Source organism: Mugil cephalus, chromosome 9 (genome assembly GCF_022458985.1).
Source record: "Mugil cephalus isolate CIBA_MC_2020 chromosome 9, CIBA_Mcephalus_1.1, whole genome shotgun sequence".
NCBI classification, from domain to species: Eukaryota; Metazoa; Chordata; class Actinopteri; order Mugiliformes; family Mugilidae; genus Mugil; species Mugil cephalus.
Window position 1 is genome coordinate 14,130,748 of NC_061778.1, and position 18,520 is coordinate 14,149,267.

The 18,520-nt window shown below is 42.7% G+C and overlaps 1 protein-coding gene across 1 annotated transcript in view; it reads right to left on the bottom strand.

Moving 5' to 3' along the window:
* Window positions 1-280: 280 nt before the first annotated feature.
* The window catches only part of LOC125013974 (lissencephaly-1 homolog), a 33,957-nt gene continuing 15,717 nt past the window's right edge, over window positions 281-18,520 (bottom strand). The window contains exons 3-11 of the mRNA XM_047594949.1: window positions 16,342-16,426; window positions 13,284-13,358; window positions 12,906-13,112; window positions 10,006-10,174; window positions 8,287-8,389; window positions 7,953-8,181; window positions 5,876-5,977; window positions 5,627-5,783; window positions 281-4,079 (exon numbers count right to left, since the gene is read on the bottom strand). Of these exons, the coding sequence (XP_047450905.1) occupies window positions 4,006-4,079; window positions 5,627-5,783; window positions 5,876-5,977; window positions 7,953-8,181; window positions 8,287-8,389; window positions 10,006-10,174; window positions 12,906-13,112; window positions 13,284-13,358; window positions 16,342-16,426 (1,201 nt within the window). The 3' untranslated portion in view covers window positions 281-4,005. The remainder of the gene's footprint in view (window positions 4,080-5,626; window positions 5,784-5,875; window positions 5,978-7,952; window positions 8,182-8,286; window positions 8,390-10,005; window positions 10,175-12,905; window positions 13,113-13,283; window positions 13,359-16,341; window positions 16,427-18,520) is intronic.

The window sequence follows — 18,520 nt, forward strand, 5'->3', positions numbered from 1 at the left end:
TTTTTCTTAAATGTCTGCTATGGTTATTTTCTTCAGGATTTGAGACTTTTGCAAAACTTGTTAAATTACTTCAAAAACATTACAATTAATATTCAATACCACAACTTTATAACATTACTTTTTTATACATTTTTGTCTTAAAATGTTTATCTTTACATTACCTTTATAGGAGACAAAATGTAAACTTTTTTTAAAAATTAATTTTAATCCAAATATTCAACTTCTTTGAACAACTTTCTTAAAATAACTAAACACTCCGAACAAGTAAGACACAGAGACGCAGTTTTTTCTTATTTTATTATATCGCAAACAATAATGACACCCAGGTATATTGTTAACAGTTTGCTGTGTGAAGAGTGAGACCATAGTGGCGAAAACATCATGAGCTCTCCTGTAGGAGCTTGTTGTGCAGTCTGAAGCCCTCGGATGTGGTTGACAGGCAAGTTACAGAGGACAGAGGGACTAAGAGGCCGGGGCGACCCACAGAAAGTCACAACATTGTCTGTGGGTCGCCTCACACGCCAGACCAGAGCAGCACAGGGATTGCTTGGGACCTGCAAATGGGAAGAAGTTTTTTTTGTTTTTTTTTTCTTTTTCTTGAACACTTTTACACAACATCAGCAGCTCAGCTGTGTTGTTGCTTTTTTTTTTTTTTCCTCTCCACCGATTATTACAAAATAAACAGAACACACATCGTCCTGACCTTTGATTTACCACATTCCTCGACTAAAAACCAAGGAAGGGAATTTTAATTTACATTTTGTGGTCTGGCATGTCATAGCGTGAACCTGAGGAGACTCTTAACATTTCCCAAAGTTGGTCACAGTGCTGGACCAACGAGGAGCTTGATTTCTGTCGGTAAACCGGAATTACACGGACAAACGTCTCCATTTTTTGGCTTCAGCTAGAACATTTAACACATTGGCATCTTCATTAGCCGTGCCAAATTGTACTATAAACTTGATCGTTTTCTCTCAACCCAAAGTTTTGGACAGAGAAAACAGCCACTAGCAAAAAAAATAAGACCGTTGTTTGGGGGCAAACACCAACGGGAGACGATAATAATCCCTGATAGCGAGGACTTCTCCTTTGGGACATCCTAGTCTGCCACAATCCCATTGCATTTACAGGAGGAGGAGGAGGAGGACGTGGAAGCTCCTTCAACATAGCATCACCACAACAAAACCAGCCTTTATACAACCAAAGAACAGAGCTGTCTGAACTCACCGAGCCAGCCAGTGACCAAGGACACGGCCCTGGACGAGGGACAGTTTGGGAAAAGTCTCCTTCATGTTTGTACAGTGAGTGTGTAGCTGGAGCCGGCAGATGGTTGGTTTATCTTGGCACAGAGGCTGCTAACGGCTAGCCTGGCTCTCTCCGACAGCTGAGACCAGTTGCCAGGCAACCGGGGAGACTCCAGTAGAAAAGTGCCTGTATTTTACCACGTTTTCAATATTACAGGCACCACTTAGAGGTTTTCAGTGTCTTAATTTACTGCAAATGCTTTATTACTATTGGGATTTTTAAACAAAATAATAATAATGAAGATTTTCACAAACTGTTCAATTGTACTTTAGTTGCCAGGCAACCAATATACCAGATTCAATGGGGAACCAGTTGAGCAACTATGTAAACTGAAGGTTTAGTTTTGTAGCTGCACCGTTACACCGTAAAACTAGCGCTTTCCCTCAGTTTCCATTTATATGGGCTGAGCTAACCAATTGCTGGCTATACATTGACGTAACATCTTCAGCGAGGGAGCAAACACACACCTTTCCCAAACTGTCAAACTACTTTTAGTACAAACACAGTTTCCATTATTCATACCAATTAGTCTGATAGGAATGCTCTGAGCTTTAGCAAGTGTACGTTTCCGACAGCTCTGCCTCTCGGTGCAGGTCAACATGCAGCAGTGCTACATCAACAGGTCACACGAGGCTCACAGTATAGCCACTAGCAAGAGCTTGAGCAGCAGATCACCACATCCAGTACACACAGGAAGAGGAAAACTTGGCAAAGAAGCTAAGATAAGAAGAAGATCGGTTAAGCAGTGGAATTCTTTATTAGCCGAGAACAGCACTGGAATGAAAAGGCTAATCAGAAATTATAGGTTTTTATGCGTTTATCAACATCATTAAACTTTAATGTCGCCTTTGTTCGCCGTTAAACGACCAAAGAGAAAAACAGGGATGTGCAAGATTAATGAACCACCTCGCCAGCTACTATTAGAAGCGAGACGTTTCATTTTTGTTGTCCTACAAGAGAAGTGGAATGGTTGGGTTATTTTCCAGTCTGAAACCTTCCTGTATTGAGGAAAGCCACTCAGAAGACATTTTCACACGTGTCGAGTGGTCTGTGTGTGTGTGTGTGTGTTCGTCTGTAGAGATCATCGGGCTTTAGTGTCGTCACCGGTATCAGATCCAGGGGCTTGAAAAACAAAAACACCCCAAACCCAGCGTCAGATTCGTCTACAGACGAAACACCACCAGCAGATCGCTCGGCATGTCCGTCGCTAGCTTCCCCTCCTCACTAATCAATTTCCATTCAGTTCATCCTTTAGTGCGATCATACAAAACTGCCAAATCTCTCACTAACGAGCTAAATTTACATTTTATATTCACATATTTTTTTTTTTTTTAAATCAAAAACATTTTTTTATTTTTTAATTATGCTGAACATATAATTCAGAAATAATAGATCTTTGCACATCCCAGATTATCAAACCCAGGGGGCTCACTTTGACTCATCGTCATCATCATCATCATCATATTGTTTTCTTTTTATTTCACTTCAGAGGCGCCGTGGGACAGCTGAGCATCTTTAAACTTTACTTCCTATGGTGCACCGACTCCCGACAACCTTGAGCGGCGACGGGAGGAGGAGGAGGAGTGGACAGGGGGTTCATCTCGAACCAGAGTCTGACATGCGAGGTCTCGGGGAAGTTGTCTCCTAACTAGAGAGACACAAACACCCGAGGTCTTCGTCAAGTGCTAGATTAGACCGTTGTAATCCCTGGACTCGGTTGCCGCTGTGACCCAGGGCGCTCGCTGAAAGCCAAACTAAGTTGCTCGCTACATCGGGCTTCTTGTAAAAAGCTTACTCACAAAGCCACTTGTATTTTTAAACGGGATAATTTAACCTAAAGCCTAGCAGTGGTTCAATGTGCCACCACGACAAGAGTACAAAGCAGTTTTCAAGCCCCCGAGGTCCAAGGACAACAGTTTGAAACATTCGTATATACAGCCATTAAAATATTACCTAGTTCCACATGAAGAGAAATGGTATGCACACTTGAGAAGAGATGTTATAAAGCTACAGATTATTTCAATAACAACGCCCCACAGACAATCGTTTATCGCCTTTTCCCGCCTCAACTCTCCAACGTGTCACCAAGCTAGGCATCAACAGACTACGACAGTGAAGGAGAGAAATAACAGAAAAAAAAAAAAAAAAAAATCCTAAATAAAAAAATAGACAAAAATAAATCTTACACATAAAGACACTGTCATTTCTTAAATTATCGTTTTTTTTTTTTGTTTTGTTTTTGTTTTTTTAGTGCCCTACGTTTTACACCCAGTCAAAAACATCTGCCTTCGGTTGGTCGGTAAGGCTGCGTGACAGACGGCCAGCCCCGTGTTAAACCTATGGTACTTCTAGACAACGTTATGTAAATTTACAGTATACAATTTTGGATTACCATGCAAGAATACTTTTTTGTGTAACATTTAATAGCTCGATCTACATCCAGGAATAATTTACACAGAAGGACAAAAGTTATTGGACCAGAGAGCGCGATGGGTAAATAACCATGGTGGTAAGTGCAGCTGGAGGAGACGAAGATGTGCAGGTGAGGTTTGGGTGAGGTGGGGGGGTGGGGGGGTGGATGGAGGAGGCTGGATGACGGGAGACAGGGAGGGAGGGAGGGAGGGAGGGAGGGGGGACGTGGGATCCAGAGGAGCTCCTGGGTTAATTGGGGGGTGGTGGTCCAATCCTCCGAGGTCCAAATCAGCGACACTCCCACACTTTTAATGTTTGATCTACGCTGCCGGTGACCACGTAGGGAGCAGCCTTGTGGAAATCTGTGGAGCAAACGAAACAGTCGTCAGAGCAGAGAACGAGGACAAAAACGCTCAACAACTATTAATGCAAAAAGACTGAAGCCTAAAGGGGAATTTAAAATGTGCCGCGGCCTCACGGGATATAGTCCCCTGAGAAGGTTGATATTATTCTGTGGCGCACACGCAGGAAGAGACGAGCAGCGATGTGGCAACCGGAGACCTCTGAATATTAATTAGTTCAGTGAGTGGTATCGAGGAAGGGTGAAGAAAGGTCTCAACTTTGAGACGATGCATACGAGGGGACGAACATTAAGCAGCAGGGAAACAGCATCCATGATGGTGGTCGCTCCCACAAACATTCACCGCGGTGGTGCAACACTGAGTCACTGATGATACTTTGTGGTGACAGAAAGAAGAGCTGCCTCCATCAATACACCAGCAATATTTTTATGCTCTGCATTCAGGGTTGAAAACATACAAGAGTGTTACCTAGGCAACCAGAGTGCAGAGCATCCACTAGACTTAGACAGACTTTAACGCTCCACAAGGGAAATTAATTGGTCGTAATTACTTAATTGTTATAAAATGAGCTGTTATATATCTGGACAGAGTAAGGAATAAAATAAAAGTGAGCAGCTACAAAGAGATGGACGACGAGAGAATCACTTCCTATGGGAACGTGGGTATTTACTATATGAGGGGTAACTGACTGATCCATGCATCAGTTATTTTAATGCATCAGAATGACGGGGTACATGAGTGTATTTGCCCCCAGGTTGAAGACAAGTCATCAAAAATATTTTATTTTTACGGAAATAGAAAGAAGGGATAATATGTAATAATATGTAAATGTCATCAATCTGTTGACATGTTTGACGTCACAGTAGATCAGCCTGGACAACGACTGACTCAGTCACAACTAGAATAAAAATAGAGACGTCATGTTCTTACACCAGAGCCAGAGTCAATCCAACGACACCACTAATCAGAAACCTGAACATGAACATGCTGGATATGCAAATGATGCCATCATCCCCCTGAAAAGCAAAGCTCTCGGTATCGTACAACAGCAAAGGAGGAAAACACTTTTGTCCCCCGATGATTTCAAACAAAGGTGCTTTGTGTGGTTTTTTTTTTTTTTTTCGCACCACGATTCGACACATCAATAGTTCACCGCGATCCTCTTTGGTTGAGGCAGGATTTAAGAGGACTGGGTTTCAAACGGCCTGCCAAGAAAAAGTTGGCCCAAGAGCTCCTCAGGAGAGTTCCTGAGCCTTGATCTGCTGAAGAGCCGCACATACAAGGAGAGACGGGGGGGGGCAGGAAAATCCTCGAGCGTTTGTACACTTCTTAAACCCCAAGCTGCCGGCGAGCCCCAGGACGCTGGTGGAGACGCTGGGCTTCTCAAACCTTTTCTCCGAGCAGAGATCCACTACTCAACGCGGAGGATAGAGAAGTTCCCTGCAGCACCTCCACAGACCGTGTGGTCAAACAATAACAAGGATGACGATTTCTTTTTTTTCTTTTTCATTTGTTTGTTTTTTGTAGGGTTTGTAGGAGTTGCTTACCCAGAGAGGTAACAAAGTGTTCATGGGCACACAGGGTTTTCATGCAGCGCTTGTTCTTGTAGTCCCAGATCCTTAAGGTCTTGTCATCTGCACAGCTCACAATAAACTTTCCTCCAGGGTGGAAGAGGATCCCACGCACCCAGTTGTCATGGCCAACCTATGACACGCAGCAGAGATTAAACAAAAATGTTCATACAAACCATAATAAAACACTTTATTTAAAGACTGTTATCATGAGACTGAACTCACCAGTGTCATAAGGCACATGCCAATGCTAACATCCCACATCTTGATGGTTTTGTCTCTGGAGCCGGACAGCAGGAAGGGGCCTGGTTTCCCACTCTTCTTGGACTAGTCAGACACACAAAAAAAAAGAGGGGAAATCAAATATCAGTCATTACTGATGATTTACACAACTGAAATAACACATTTTATGTTCAGTCTATGTCACACACATGTTTTAAGAATTAACGTGATAAAATATATTTAAAGAATTAAATACCACAAATAAAATAGTCACAGTTTATAAGGGACTGTCCTACTCTCTATCAATTCCTGTTTCACTAACAGACACTAACAAGCACGTCAAATCCACTTCTATGTCAACGCGGAGAAAGAAAGGGGCCGATTCAAATCTGTGCCAGCGACACTGGAAAGACTATTGGAAAATACACTGAACGTCTGATAAGTCGATGCTTTTAAAACGATCAGTGAAGTTGTGTTTCAGAGCTTGGGTCTGTTACAACGTCCTCAGTCACTCTAGCAGAATATTATCCAAAACTTTTAATTTAGTGTTGTTGGCAAACGGTCTGGGAGCCGATGTGTAAACATCTGTGTGATAACATCAGGATTTCAGGGTCTGTCCAACGTCAACATACGACGCCTCAATTCGTACTTCGATTAAGAATCAAAACAGCTTCTGTACAAGCGAACACGTGCAAGGGACACTTTTAATTTGAATCTGTCAAGGCAACAATTGGACACATTCAACATCACAAGGCATAAGGACGGAGCGTGTGCCGACTCCAGGCCATGTGGTGAATCTGTCTGTGTGTGAGTGCACACTTTTCATTTTGAGCTGGTCGGTGCACATGGCTGTCAGTCGGAGCAGTGACGTACGAGGCCGCTCACATGGACACGCTTAGCGTCACCTGACAGTGAGAAACATTTGTTAAACTGTGTCTTGGTACATAACCATGAGGTTACCGGTTAGATCCGCTTTTACTGACGCCACGATTTTGGTGTGACAAGCTGTCAGTCATTTGGCTCTTGATTTAACGTCCTTTAAATCCACTAATTTATCAGCAGTTACAGTTAATTATCACACTTCAACTCATCTGTTTAACTTTAATTATGACAAAACAAGTCACTAGTTTTCTGACTTCCCCCAGGGTTTGACTGATCCCACGTTCTTGACTTTCTTAGGCGGCGCTACTCATTTTCTAATCTGAGATATAGTGAACCGTCACTGTTATGATATCCGTCAGAGTAGTGCTGCACCATTTGATAAAAATGTGCATAAAGTGGACAAAATTGTGATTGCAATGACAATAAAATAAATAAATGATATCATGAGTCTTCTTGCTTGACTAAAATGCAGCGAATAGTGATTGTTTTGATGTGTTTATTAAGGCATTTCTGAAAAGTGAAAAGGTAAAAGCACTATGGTTAACTCAAAAACTGACTCGGTACCATTATTTCACAAAAAATACTGAAAGGTTCAAGCTAACACCACTTCAGAGGTTCTTGGAAGAAAAACAAAACAACAACATATGAAAAACAACCTGTGCTGTGTCAGTTCTTCAGAAAGATTTGTTGTTTTGCTGCAGGACGTGGCAACTTTAACCTTTTTTGTTTTACTTTTACACAGCATTTCTTTCTGTTCAACGTCACCGTACCTGAATCCAAAATATCACCGTGTAACAGACGTTGCATTTTTTTTTTTCCTGTTCGTGCATGCTGGTTAGTCATGTGACCGTACTCGCTGCACACACACTAGGAAAGTTTGGTTATGTAATGGCGCAGCCTTAAATCGTGACTGCGATTAGATCAGGTGATATGCACCATGATGGTAATGAAGACGCACCATCATGTTTGGGAATGTTTCTGTCTGAGTAGATTAGTTTGTTTACCGTCTGCTCTTCCTCCCCTTTATATTCAGAAACTTCTATTTCTCCACTCTCCATGTTGAATTAGTATTGTTCCCCCAACGTTAGGGCACAATGATTGGATATTTACTTTGGTCAAATACTAAAACAAGCGAAATAACTCCCCGAGTGCACCTCATTCAACAGAAACCTCAGATGAACCACAACCCTTCCTTTACCTCGGAGCCTGTGGCATCGAGGATGGTGGGGTAGGCGCTCTCCGGTGCCCAGGAGATACACTCGACCACATGTTCGTGCTCCCGCAGCTCGGCCTTGCATTCTTTGGAGGCCACGACCCAAACGCGAACTGTCTGGTCGTTGGAGCAGCTGGCGAGAAGTGTGCCGTCCTGGTTGGGTCGCACCATGCGGACCCACTCCCTGTGGCCTGTGAAGGTCTTCACACAGTAGCTAACGGGCGGAAAAGACGTGGATGTGATGAGTTAAAACAGTTTAAAAAACAAAAACAGTGTTCATAACAGTGGTTTGAGGGTGTTTAGTTTTTTTTTTTCATACCCAGTTGCCACCTCCCACATTTTTATGGTTTTGTCCCTCGAGGCGGAAACGATGTGATCTCCATTGGGCATGATGGCTACAGACGAAACATTGTGGTCGTGTCCTGCGAAACAGAAAAGACGAAAACATGAGCTTGTAATCAAGATTCACAAACAGCACAGTCCCTGTGTAAAACGGCATTTAACCATTTCAACACGGCAACACACGAGGCTTTTAATCTTTCCTCCTTCACACTAACCACAGTTACAGTTTTGACACATTTCAGCACTCGACAAAACCAAAAACGAAAAACAAAACAAAACAAAAAAAACGACGGGTTTGGTCATAATTAGCCAATTAAATGACAAGCGAGGCAGCCAATTTACCAGGGCTTATTTTGTTCCACGGAGAATAAGAGATGTCTAATTACCTAGATGTTGGGCCATATTTAAGCTGCTCAACAGATGAAGACAACAGCAAGTATACTCTAAAAGGCCCGCTTAAGTATGTGTGTGAGTGTGTGTCTGTATGTGTGCACGTGCACTTACACATGCCATGAGGCTATGATAATGGGGGGCGGCTACACAGAAAAGTGCTATCTGGTGCTGAAGAGGATAATTAAACTGCTGCCCAAATCGGCATTAATCTACTTCACCAGTTGGCCCCGAGATTTTTTTTTTTTTTTAAAGATGTGGAAAACAGAAGTGGTGGATTAGGAAGGGTTGAGTAGATAAATTAAAAGTGAATGGAGACAGTGGTGTAAAAGAGGACGGGGAGAGGAAACGGTGGAGAATAAAACTAAACAACAGGTCCGGTTTACTACTAAGTGGTTTTAGACGCCGATGTCCCTGCATCTCGAATGCGGCTCATCTGTTTAAGAGGAGAGTCAGTCCTCAGTTACAACAAAAAAAAGATGGCAACCAGTGAGATCCGTCGCATAAATTTAAGAATGCTAGAGCGATTTATGTCTGTTCGCCGAGCGGGATTATTTATTTCATTAATATTCATTGACATCTGCTTCAGTCAGACATCAATGGACACTTCTAGTAAACGTTTTAAGATGAGAAACGTATTATTTTTATATGTACTCTGTGGTCTGTAAATCAGTAGTAATGTAATATACGCTGTCGTCATTTACTTGGCAATTAGGGTGAAATGAACAGGGTGCGACGCCTAAAGACTGATTCAGTGCTGGCATGACCGGAGGCACGGCACATACTCTGATAAGAAAAGAATAAAGACGGTCTTATTAAAAGCATAGATCTATATTTAGACAGAAATCATGCGGAGACCATGACAGAGGATTTAAAGCAACAAAAAATAACTGAGGCTGCAAATCTAATACAAAACAAAAACGCAAAGAAGCCAAGACTTTGAAAATTATAAGAGTAAAATAAAGAGGCACTTGAGGTTATTTATTCATCTCAGGTTGTGCTTCTTTAATGTTGTCCAGAGAGAAAGAAACTATGATTTTATTATATGCAGCAAGGACTGAATCAGCTGATCAGTCATGTGAGTTAAATACTCACTACGTCAGAACATATTTGGAAAAAAGAATTTTTTTTTGTTATTTACTTTGTCATTTCCACCGACTTACAGCTAAACTCACTAAACAAATGTGCATCAAAGCACGTTATAAAAATGTAGCTACACATTATTTACAGTAGCTGTGATGCAGATTTCAGATCTTTTGCCAAAAGTGTGAAAGTGCTGAAGTAGTTAATGGCGTCATCCTCTTACCATGCATGGTCCTGATGCACTCGAAGCCTTGGAAGTCCCACAGCTTGATAGTCATGTCTGCAGAGCAGGACGCTAGCAGCTTTCCAGTCTGGTCAAATGAGATGTCCTGCACTGAATCCGTGTGGCCCTTCAGTGTGCGTTCAAAGTCTCCCGTCTCGTAGTCCCACACCTGGCGAACAGATCACATCGTTTCATTATCTTTAAAAGGCGAATGTTACCGGCAGACACAACTGAACCACAGTCGGCGCATCACTGAGAAAACGCACTTCTGCTCTTTTATTTGAAAATGAATCCCTCCAGCACAGACGCCGAGTGCCGCATCATTCTGTGCTGAGAGCTGAGAGACAAACCGAGCTGCCGAGCGAAGTCGCATTACAGTCGACAATGAGACACACTGATGGTTAAATTATTAAACATGACCAGACTCAGATTTAATGCAGACATTAGAGACGCTGGGTACTGAATTGCAGCCTCTGTGACACATTACTGTTGCTAATGTCTGGGACACAAACCAATTAGGGTTACAGTTAGGCCTGATAAAAGCCAAGAAACGGTTTATTGTGCTCCGTGCAGCGCTGCCAGTTGGAGAACAGACACAAAATGGAGTGAACAGTTAAAGCCTCGTTTTCCAGCCTGAGATAGCTGTTGAATCTCTGGCTTTTAAGCAGACAGACGGTCTGTCACGGAGGGATAAACCCTCCTCGGTTCCCCTCTTGGGGTGAGGGATTTTGGGCAGACGGTGACAGAAGACCCCCGCCACCCTTTCCTCCCCCATTCCTGTAGTTCTTCTGCCTCCCCCACAAAGGAAGCTACAGATGGCCAAGAGCTATCAGATCCATGAGGGGGTTTATTCCAGAGCAGTTCACACCAGGTTTAAACAGAACAGCCTTCAGTAGCAGCATCTAAACCACAATTAATCTACCTGTAACTCAGTGGCATCAGAAAGATAAATCTTCTCCACGACATGACACAGTCTCACCTACTTCCTAATGATTAACAGTTTGAATTCCTTGAGTGAAAAGGCCTTGGATAGAGACCAACAAAAACACTACGTCTACCTTTGCATGTGCCATTTGTGAAGGGATCCATGAAAATAAGCCGATACTCTAGTTCTCTGCCCTCGTTCACATCAACCTAGACGACGGCTGATGTGCCATCAGGATGATTTGGTGATTTACATAAAATCCACAGAGTGAAATAAGGTCTGCACACAGCAGATCTGAGAAGTTTAAAGTGTTTAAAGTGACAAATAGGAGCACAGAGGAAAGTTGGCATCGACATGCATCTGGTTAATAGATGACAAAGATCAGGGGAAATCGCAACAAGAGAAAAGTTTCCATCTTTGTCTTTCTTCTGGTAATTATTGTCACTCAAGTTAAACTGAAGCCAACTTCCTGATCTATTCCTGTTACTAGTCTACTAAGAATTCTTAAAATACTGACAACAAATTCATGAGGAGGGTTTATGACTGCGCAAAAATGCATTCACTGCAGACATTATCTGAAAAAAGAAAAAGCATTTTGAGCCCAGGTACGAGCTTGAAATTATCTCAGCTTGTAAGATTTCTTAGATTAAAACCAATTACATTTCACCAGAAAAACCTCCCATAAAACAGTAAATTATTCTGCTTTCTGCATAAAATAAACAAATAAGACGTCTGACAATGTGCTGAGTTTCAGGCGTCTTTGAGCTCGATAACTGACAGGGAGTTCAGTCTGAGGTTAGACACCAACACGACGTTGAAAGCAAACCAGCTCCACAGTCTGCTCTGTGTAAAGAGTACAAGGTTTACTCTCTGGTTAAAAATTTAAGAGCGCTCTTCAGAAGGAGAAAAGTAGGACACGGAGGGAAGTCAGGCCAGGCCACCGAGAGGCGAAGCGAGCAGGAGGAGATGTGCAAGAAAGCTGGACCGAATTTTAGATTTGGAGCCAGGCGTGACTGCGCCCGAGGGAGGGACGGCTGATGGCGTGTGGCAAAGGTGGGGCGACTAATGCTTTAAGAGGAAGATAAATGAGGCAGGATGCTGAGGGGCGGGGCTGCGGTGGGAGCGAGGGGTGGGGCTGGAAGAGGAGGAAGAAGATGCCAAAACGGAGCGAGGGATCCCTGCTGTGGGGGTTTAGTAAGGGAGGAGATGTACAAGTGTCTCTTATTGTCTCATGAATAAAATATACACAACAAACAGCTCAGCAGAGTATTGGTATTGTGCAGTGAAGCCGTGGAGAGAGGTGCTGCTGTAAAAATAGCCCAGAGACAGACGAAGGAGTTTATATATGGAAACTAGGGATACACAAAGAGAGAGATACTTCTAGGAAGGAGCGACTGGAGCTGAAAGCAGTGAAGCGTTAACAAAAGGAGGAGGAGAAGGAGGAAATTGGAGAAACAATTAAAAGCTGTGTTGGTTAGAGTTGCCACCAAGCTGGCACTAAATTAAAAAAATGACTGTGGTGTGGGAGGATGCATGAAAGCAAAAAAAAAAGGACAGTAGATGTTTGCGAAGCCTTTGTGTCTTCAGAAGAAGAATATATACACACAATATTACGTTTGAACACTTTCTCACATTTAGACCAAACATCATCAATAAAAATATTAGCATACTCAAATATTACCCGTACCGAGCAGCTGTGCCATCTGTGCAAGCTGTGCAAGCTCGACATCAATACTGTTGCCATTAATGTCTGATAACACACTAGCACACACCAATATGCTTAATTATGAGAAATAAATGATGCTGAATGACATCTTAAAACTAATATTGTACAAACAAGCATGGAGGCTGCTTTTTAGTGCAACGTTTAAGGCTCATCCGCAGTATGTATCGATTATTATAATGGAGGCTGTACATCTCAACCTGCAGACATTCATCTGTCAAACCCCGCTATCCATCGTCCAGCAGCACTGACCTTTATTGTTGCGTCCTCAGACGCAGACACCATGACACTGAAGACCGGGTGGAAGATGACGCGGGTGACTGGACTGCGGTGGCCACTCAGCGCGTACCTCTCTGGCGGGCGGGGGATCCACTCTTTGGGGTCACGTTTCTGACTTACGGGGCCGCCCAGGGTGATCTCCTCCTTAGCTTCATTCAGTTTGGATTCAAGCTCCATTACCTGCCCGGAGCGTACAGGTTACACGTCAGTATAATGTACACAAATATGCACACAGTCTGGGATGTGCCTTGGGTATGGTGGATGCCTTCACTCAGCTCTAATGTCACGAACCATTCACAAGACTACAATCCCCATGAGCATTATTTAAGGAGGGGGTAAAAAAACACAAACCTTCTTTTGTAATCTGATGACTGAGGTCCATTTCTTTTCCAAAAGGCCGGCATACTTCTTATCCAATTCTTCATTCTGTTGGGGAGACACAGGAGATATCAGACAAAAATACAGCCAATCAAAGTAGGTGAGGCATGTGGGAGGGGTGGGGGGGCCAGCTGGGGGGGCATGTTGAGGTCTTTGGCCACAGCAAGAAAGAGCAGGGAATTATTTACACGCCCCTCACAGGCCGACGCAGACTGCCAGACACGACCAACCTACTGTACCGCACACATAAACACAATCAGTCTGCGCACACATTAACACACACTGTAGGTCCTAATCCTTCTCACACAAGCTAATCTCCTGCAGACAAGAACGGCTTAGGCAGCTTACAGCCACACACCCGGTACTGGAGGCAGCGGTGGAAGTTAACTTGTGGCAGTCCTGGCGGGGAGACGCCTGATTCCACCTGCGGGATAATACCTCTCGCTGGCCACTACCTTTTACGTAACAGACTTCAAGGCACAGACTGTTCCCTGCTGCCAAGAAGGAGGAAAACAATGCAGTGGCGTGTTTTCTCAGTGACTGCTGACAAGAAAAAAAAAAAGATGTAGAAGTAGGGTGGCAACTAATAATAATCAGACTATCAGAATGTCACAAAGCCTTAAGGCCATGACACACCGAGCCAACGTGGGCCGTCTGCCAGCGCTCATGTTGACTCGCAACTGTTGAGCTGAACTAGTGCATGAGAAGAAAAAAACAACACAAATGTACCACATCATCGGCACTAGTCGAACCCTTGTTGTCGGCTTTAAACGTGTTCAACTGGCTACGCAACTGGTTGGCGAGCGGCAGCAGATGACAGTAAACAGAACGAGGTTCAAAGGGCACACAGAAGGCTTTTCTTGCTTTAGATTTGCACAACAACTGGATCATTTAGAAAGATTAAACTTCAGACCACTAATTAATCCGTCTGCTCAAGATGAGCCCAGGTCTGTGCGAGGGTTTGTAGCTCTTCCTAACTTCAGAGTGAAAGATGAATACAAACTAATGCAAGCTATTGGTTTGAAGAGTTTCAAAAACGTGGTGTGCACTAGTTGGCCGTTAGCTGTTGTCTCAGTGATGTGTTCAAGTGCAACTTTTTGGTCCAGACACAGGTGACGTGACAAGAAGACACAGTCGAGCTTTGTTGTGTCTGGTCCTTGACAATTTCAAATGGCTTCATTCGCTTCATTTGTTTTCCATCATGTGGAGAACAACCTGAAAAATATAATGTTGTTGATTGTTTTGACATTTGATTTGTTTCAGCTTTAAATTAGATCAAAATTGAGGTTCAATTCAAGAAGGTCTTCAGCAAAACAAATGCATATAAATACCACAATGTTGCAGCTATAACATTTTAAAATGTTTAAAAGTTGCCGTCCTCGTCTCCTTAAATTTAACTCATTAGCATGTAATTTAAAACAAAGAAAACCCATGTAAAAAGACTGAAGCGTTGCTTTGTTGTAGCCTTATTCTAGGGTTCTGGTGCCACAGTGTGTATTACCAATGCCTCAAGGGGACGACTAACTATCAAAGCATCAAAAACCCACATTGACAGCCACGGGTGTCAGTGAGGGAGAAAATTAGCACCGCGCTCCAATTTCACAGCCACCTCCTCAGCCTCAGCTGGAAACAAAAGCAGACATCCTTGAGGTGCGCGGAGTAGCAGGCAATACCAATGCCTATATTTAACACTTCTCAATGAGAGGAGGTGATTCCTCGTGGTGTCAGAAAAAAAGACAAAGACGTGCACTGAGGCGCCGGGAGAGAGACGGAGGAGAAGGAAAACATAGGAGGAGAGCGGTTTGGACGAGTCTGCAGTCATCTAATCTGCCATCTGCCTGGACCCAACACACACAAAGACACACACACAAAGTGACAAGTGCCAGACTTCACTGCAACACACCATCCTGTTGGCAGAGGGTCACAAACAGCCACATATGTATGTGTTTGTCTGTGCAAGTAGGTGCACACATTTTCTTTCACGAGGAAATAAAAAAAAAATATCTAGAGCATGACCTCTATTAATTATTCCTTCTAGTGCACACTAGCAGGCATAGCATTAACCTTAAAATGCTTCTCAAATTGCCACAAAGGGCCAAAGGTAAAGAACATTTAGTTCATAAAAAGCATCGATAATGAACGTCTAACGATGTGGCCTCAGGAGAAGGCTGCTAAAATCCACATGGTTGTTTAGCATGGCCCTGCCAGTGTGTGTGTGTGTGTGTGTGTGTGTCTCAGCGCTAATACCCAACAGGGTGCACCCATCCCTCCGTGCCATTCATTCATTATTCAGGCTGCTTCCAAAGGGCTGCGGCATGAAGAGCGACCAGGGTGGGCTGTTATGTGAACATAAGGTGGAAGAAAATGTGCCACAACTGACAAATGCAAAGGAAGCTCCTTAAATTTAGTTGAATGGTTAAAGAGTATGTTTTATTCTAATGTAAATTCTATGTTACAGTCTACATTACTACAATACCACACGGTTTAAGTGCTGACGTCCACGGTTAAGTGTGACTACAAGTCAGCATCCGAATCATACACTTGTCATCTGAGAGGTAACAGTCGGTCAAACTGAGGCAGACTAAAACAATCATCATAGTCATGATGTGTTATTGTTTCATTGGAAATTACTTTATAACACAAAATAAGCATTAAGCTGTTTCATATAGTACAGGCGTACCTAATAATTTGGCCACCTAGAGTGTTTGTGACCACATTTACGCTCAACTAATTACAATTTTATTTAAAGGCAAAGCCAATAATGTTAAAGAAAGGACGTATGTGATGATACTGCTGGAGATCCAACATTTACAGGTGAATAAATGCGTCTCTCGAGTTCATTTAGCAGACACGTGGAGCAGAGACCCCCCCTAATCAGACGGAGCATCCTAATTGGGTGCAGGTGCTCCCGGTCACACTCGTGAACGTGTTGACTAAAATGGGAAATAAAGTGGAAATCAGGGCATATTGTTTGTCGTAAATTGGTCTGATTGGTTGTGCGGATGCACAGGTCCACCTTTAATATACTCACATTATCTAATTCCGCCTCCTTCTTGAAAGTGGAATATGCCTCTTCGTATCCATTGGAACGTAGATAATCGGCTATCGCTCGATTTCTGAAACAGACAAAGAGGAACCCTAATTAGTTCTCCTGATTAGCAGACAAGATAGTGGTTAAACTGCCACCGGAGCGACATGCGTAATGAAGCAGTATTCAACATTGTGAAACAAAGACAGAAAAACTGAGAACGTTCAGGACGCGTGCCAGACAGAGATTTAAAAATTTAACGTGATTTTAACACATTCAGGCTGTTATCACACTATATAATAAAACTGCTTTATATGCACAAACGCAGTCCAACACTTCCTACAGCAGAACAATATACGCCTGCTCTTTCTCTCATGCACAGCCTCCTCCACCCTTCTGACACAAATTGAGAACACATCTGTCTGGCTTCCATAATGAGCTCTTGTTGCTGTGGGCAAATAATGGGAATGGACGACTCCCCGTGGTGTTGGATATGGGGAAAAAGGGAGTCAATGTACTTCCCATCATCACTCAAATAAAAAAAAAAAAAAAAAAAAAAGAGGCAGGCGTATTGTGGACTGGATTACGCCTGTGAACTCTACATGCTTCTGGCTATCGATACTCCCGTACGTCAGGCTTAAGTTTACCAGCAAACACAAGCAGATATTCATAGGCGTCAGGTCCTTTGAGAAAGCCGACACAAAAGGCAGCGGTGGGGATGGTAGCAGCGGGATGTAAGAGTCTTACTATTTCAAATATGTGAAGAGAGATGTCCAGATAGGACAGACAATAGACGGGTCGGGCAGAGCTGAAAGCGAGGACAGAGGAGGCTACCGTTACTCTTCCTGTTTTTGTCTCCTGAGCTGCCATGAGGAAAAACCCACAAACACACACACAGCTATCATACACGTTAACACACTTTAAGGGGCCCGGCTTTACGACTGCAGCCTCAGCAGTCGTTCAATTTGCATTGAAGTTATTAATGACGTTCAAGTCGGTCAGTATCAACAGGTCAGGCTTTTATCCTCCATCTAATTAGGTTCTCATGAGGGTGCAGAAAAGTGAATTATTTATATCTTCTTTTTTCTCCAACTAAGATGCTCACTTGCTGCACTTACTATGCAATTCATGTACTCTGTTAATCCTCCTAGAGAAGGCCAATAGCTGGATTTAGGGCCAAACATAATTTAATATTGCCCTTTATTATACTTCAGTTTAACTATATTGTGATCATTAAAAGTTAAATTACATTTAAGCTTTATTTCTCTACCTACTGGGGGACAAATAAAGGTTTCTAATTCTAATTTAACAAGATCTATTGAGATGATACATAATGTCTTACATAAAAAAAAACGTCACGCCTATAATTTTCAACTTTTGTCACCGAGGTGTTTAATGTTTGTTTTTTTGGAGGACTGAGTTAACCCTGGTGATGATGGTGTTTTATGTAAACAACGAGGACAAAAAAATACGTCTGACTTAGCTCAATATGACAACACCTTCACTGTGACCTCAATTACACATCAACAAAAACCTCGTAATTACTTTAGCTCATAGTGCGACCACAGCGTAACATAATAAGACAGCCACCAAGTGTGTGTTTGCAATCTGATACTTTGGAAAAATAATCTTAATTGTGATATTAATTACAGTCATATCACATTCTACATGCAATGTCTGCAGCCTGATAATCACCCATTACAGCAGAGACACTAAGAATACTGGAAGGTGTGGCAGCATGAAAACAGTCATAAATAATTAGAGCAGTAGCTATTAATCTTTGCATTATTATAATTTAAATGATTCCAGTTATCAAGACGTGCCAACAAGGTGCTATCACAACTATCAATGGTGATGTAATCTGGAAAGAAAGTACTACTAGTACTTATCGGTGAAAGCAGTTTCTTTCTTTCTTGGCTCTGGAGTTTGACCCTTAATATGGACATTTTTTCCCCCCTTATATTTCCATTCTGAGTCCTAGAGCTTAATCAATGTGCACAGATGAAGCACTCAAGTCATGAAAAGATAAGTTCCTCTGACTGCGAAAAGGAACGAGAACCCTGGTTATTTCTTCTGGATTTACGATGCATTTGTGCTTCTTTGTGCTTTTCCAGTGGCGCCTTAAGTTATTTTATTAAATGCTAAACTATGCACAAAAAAAAAAAAAAAAAATGTAACAGAC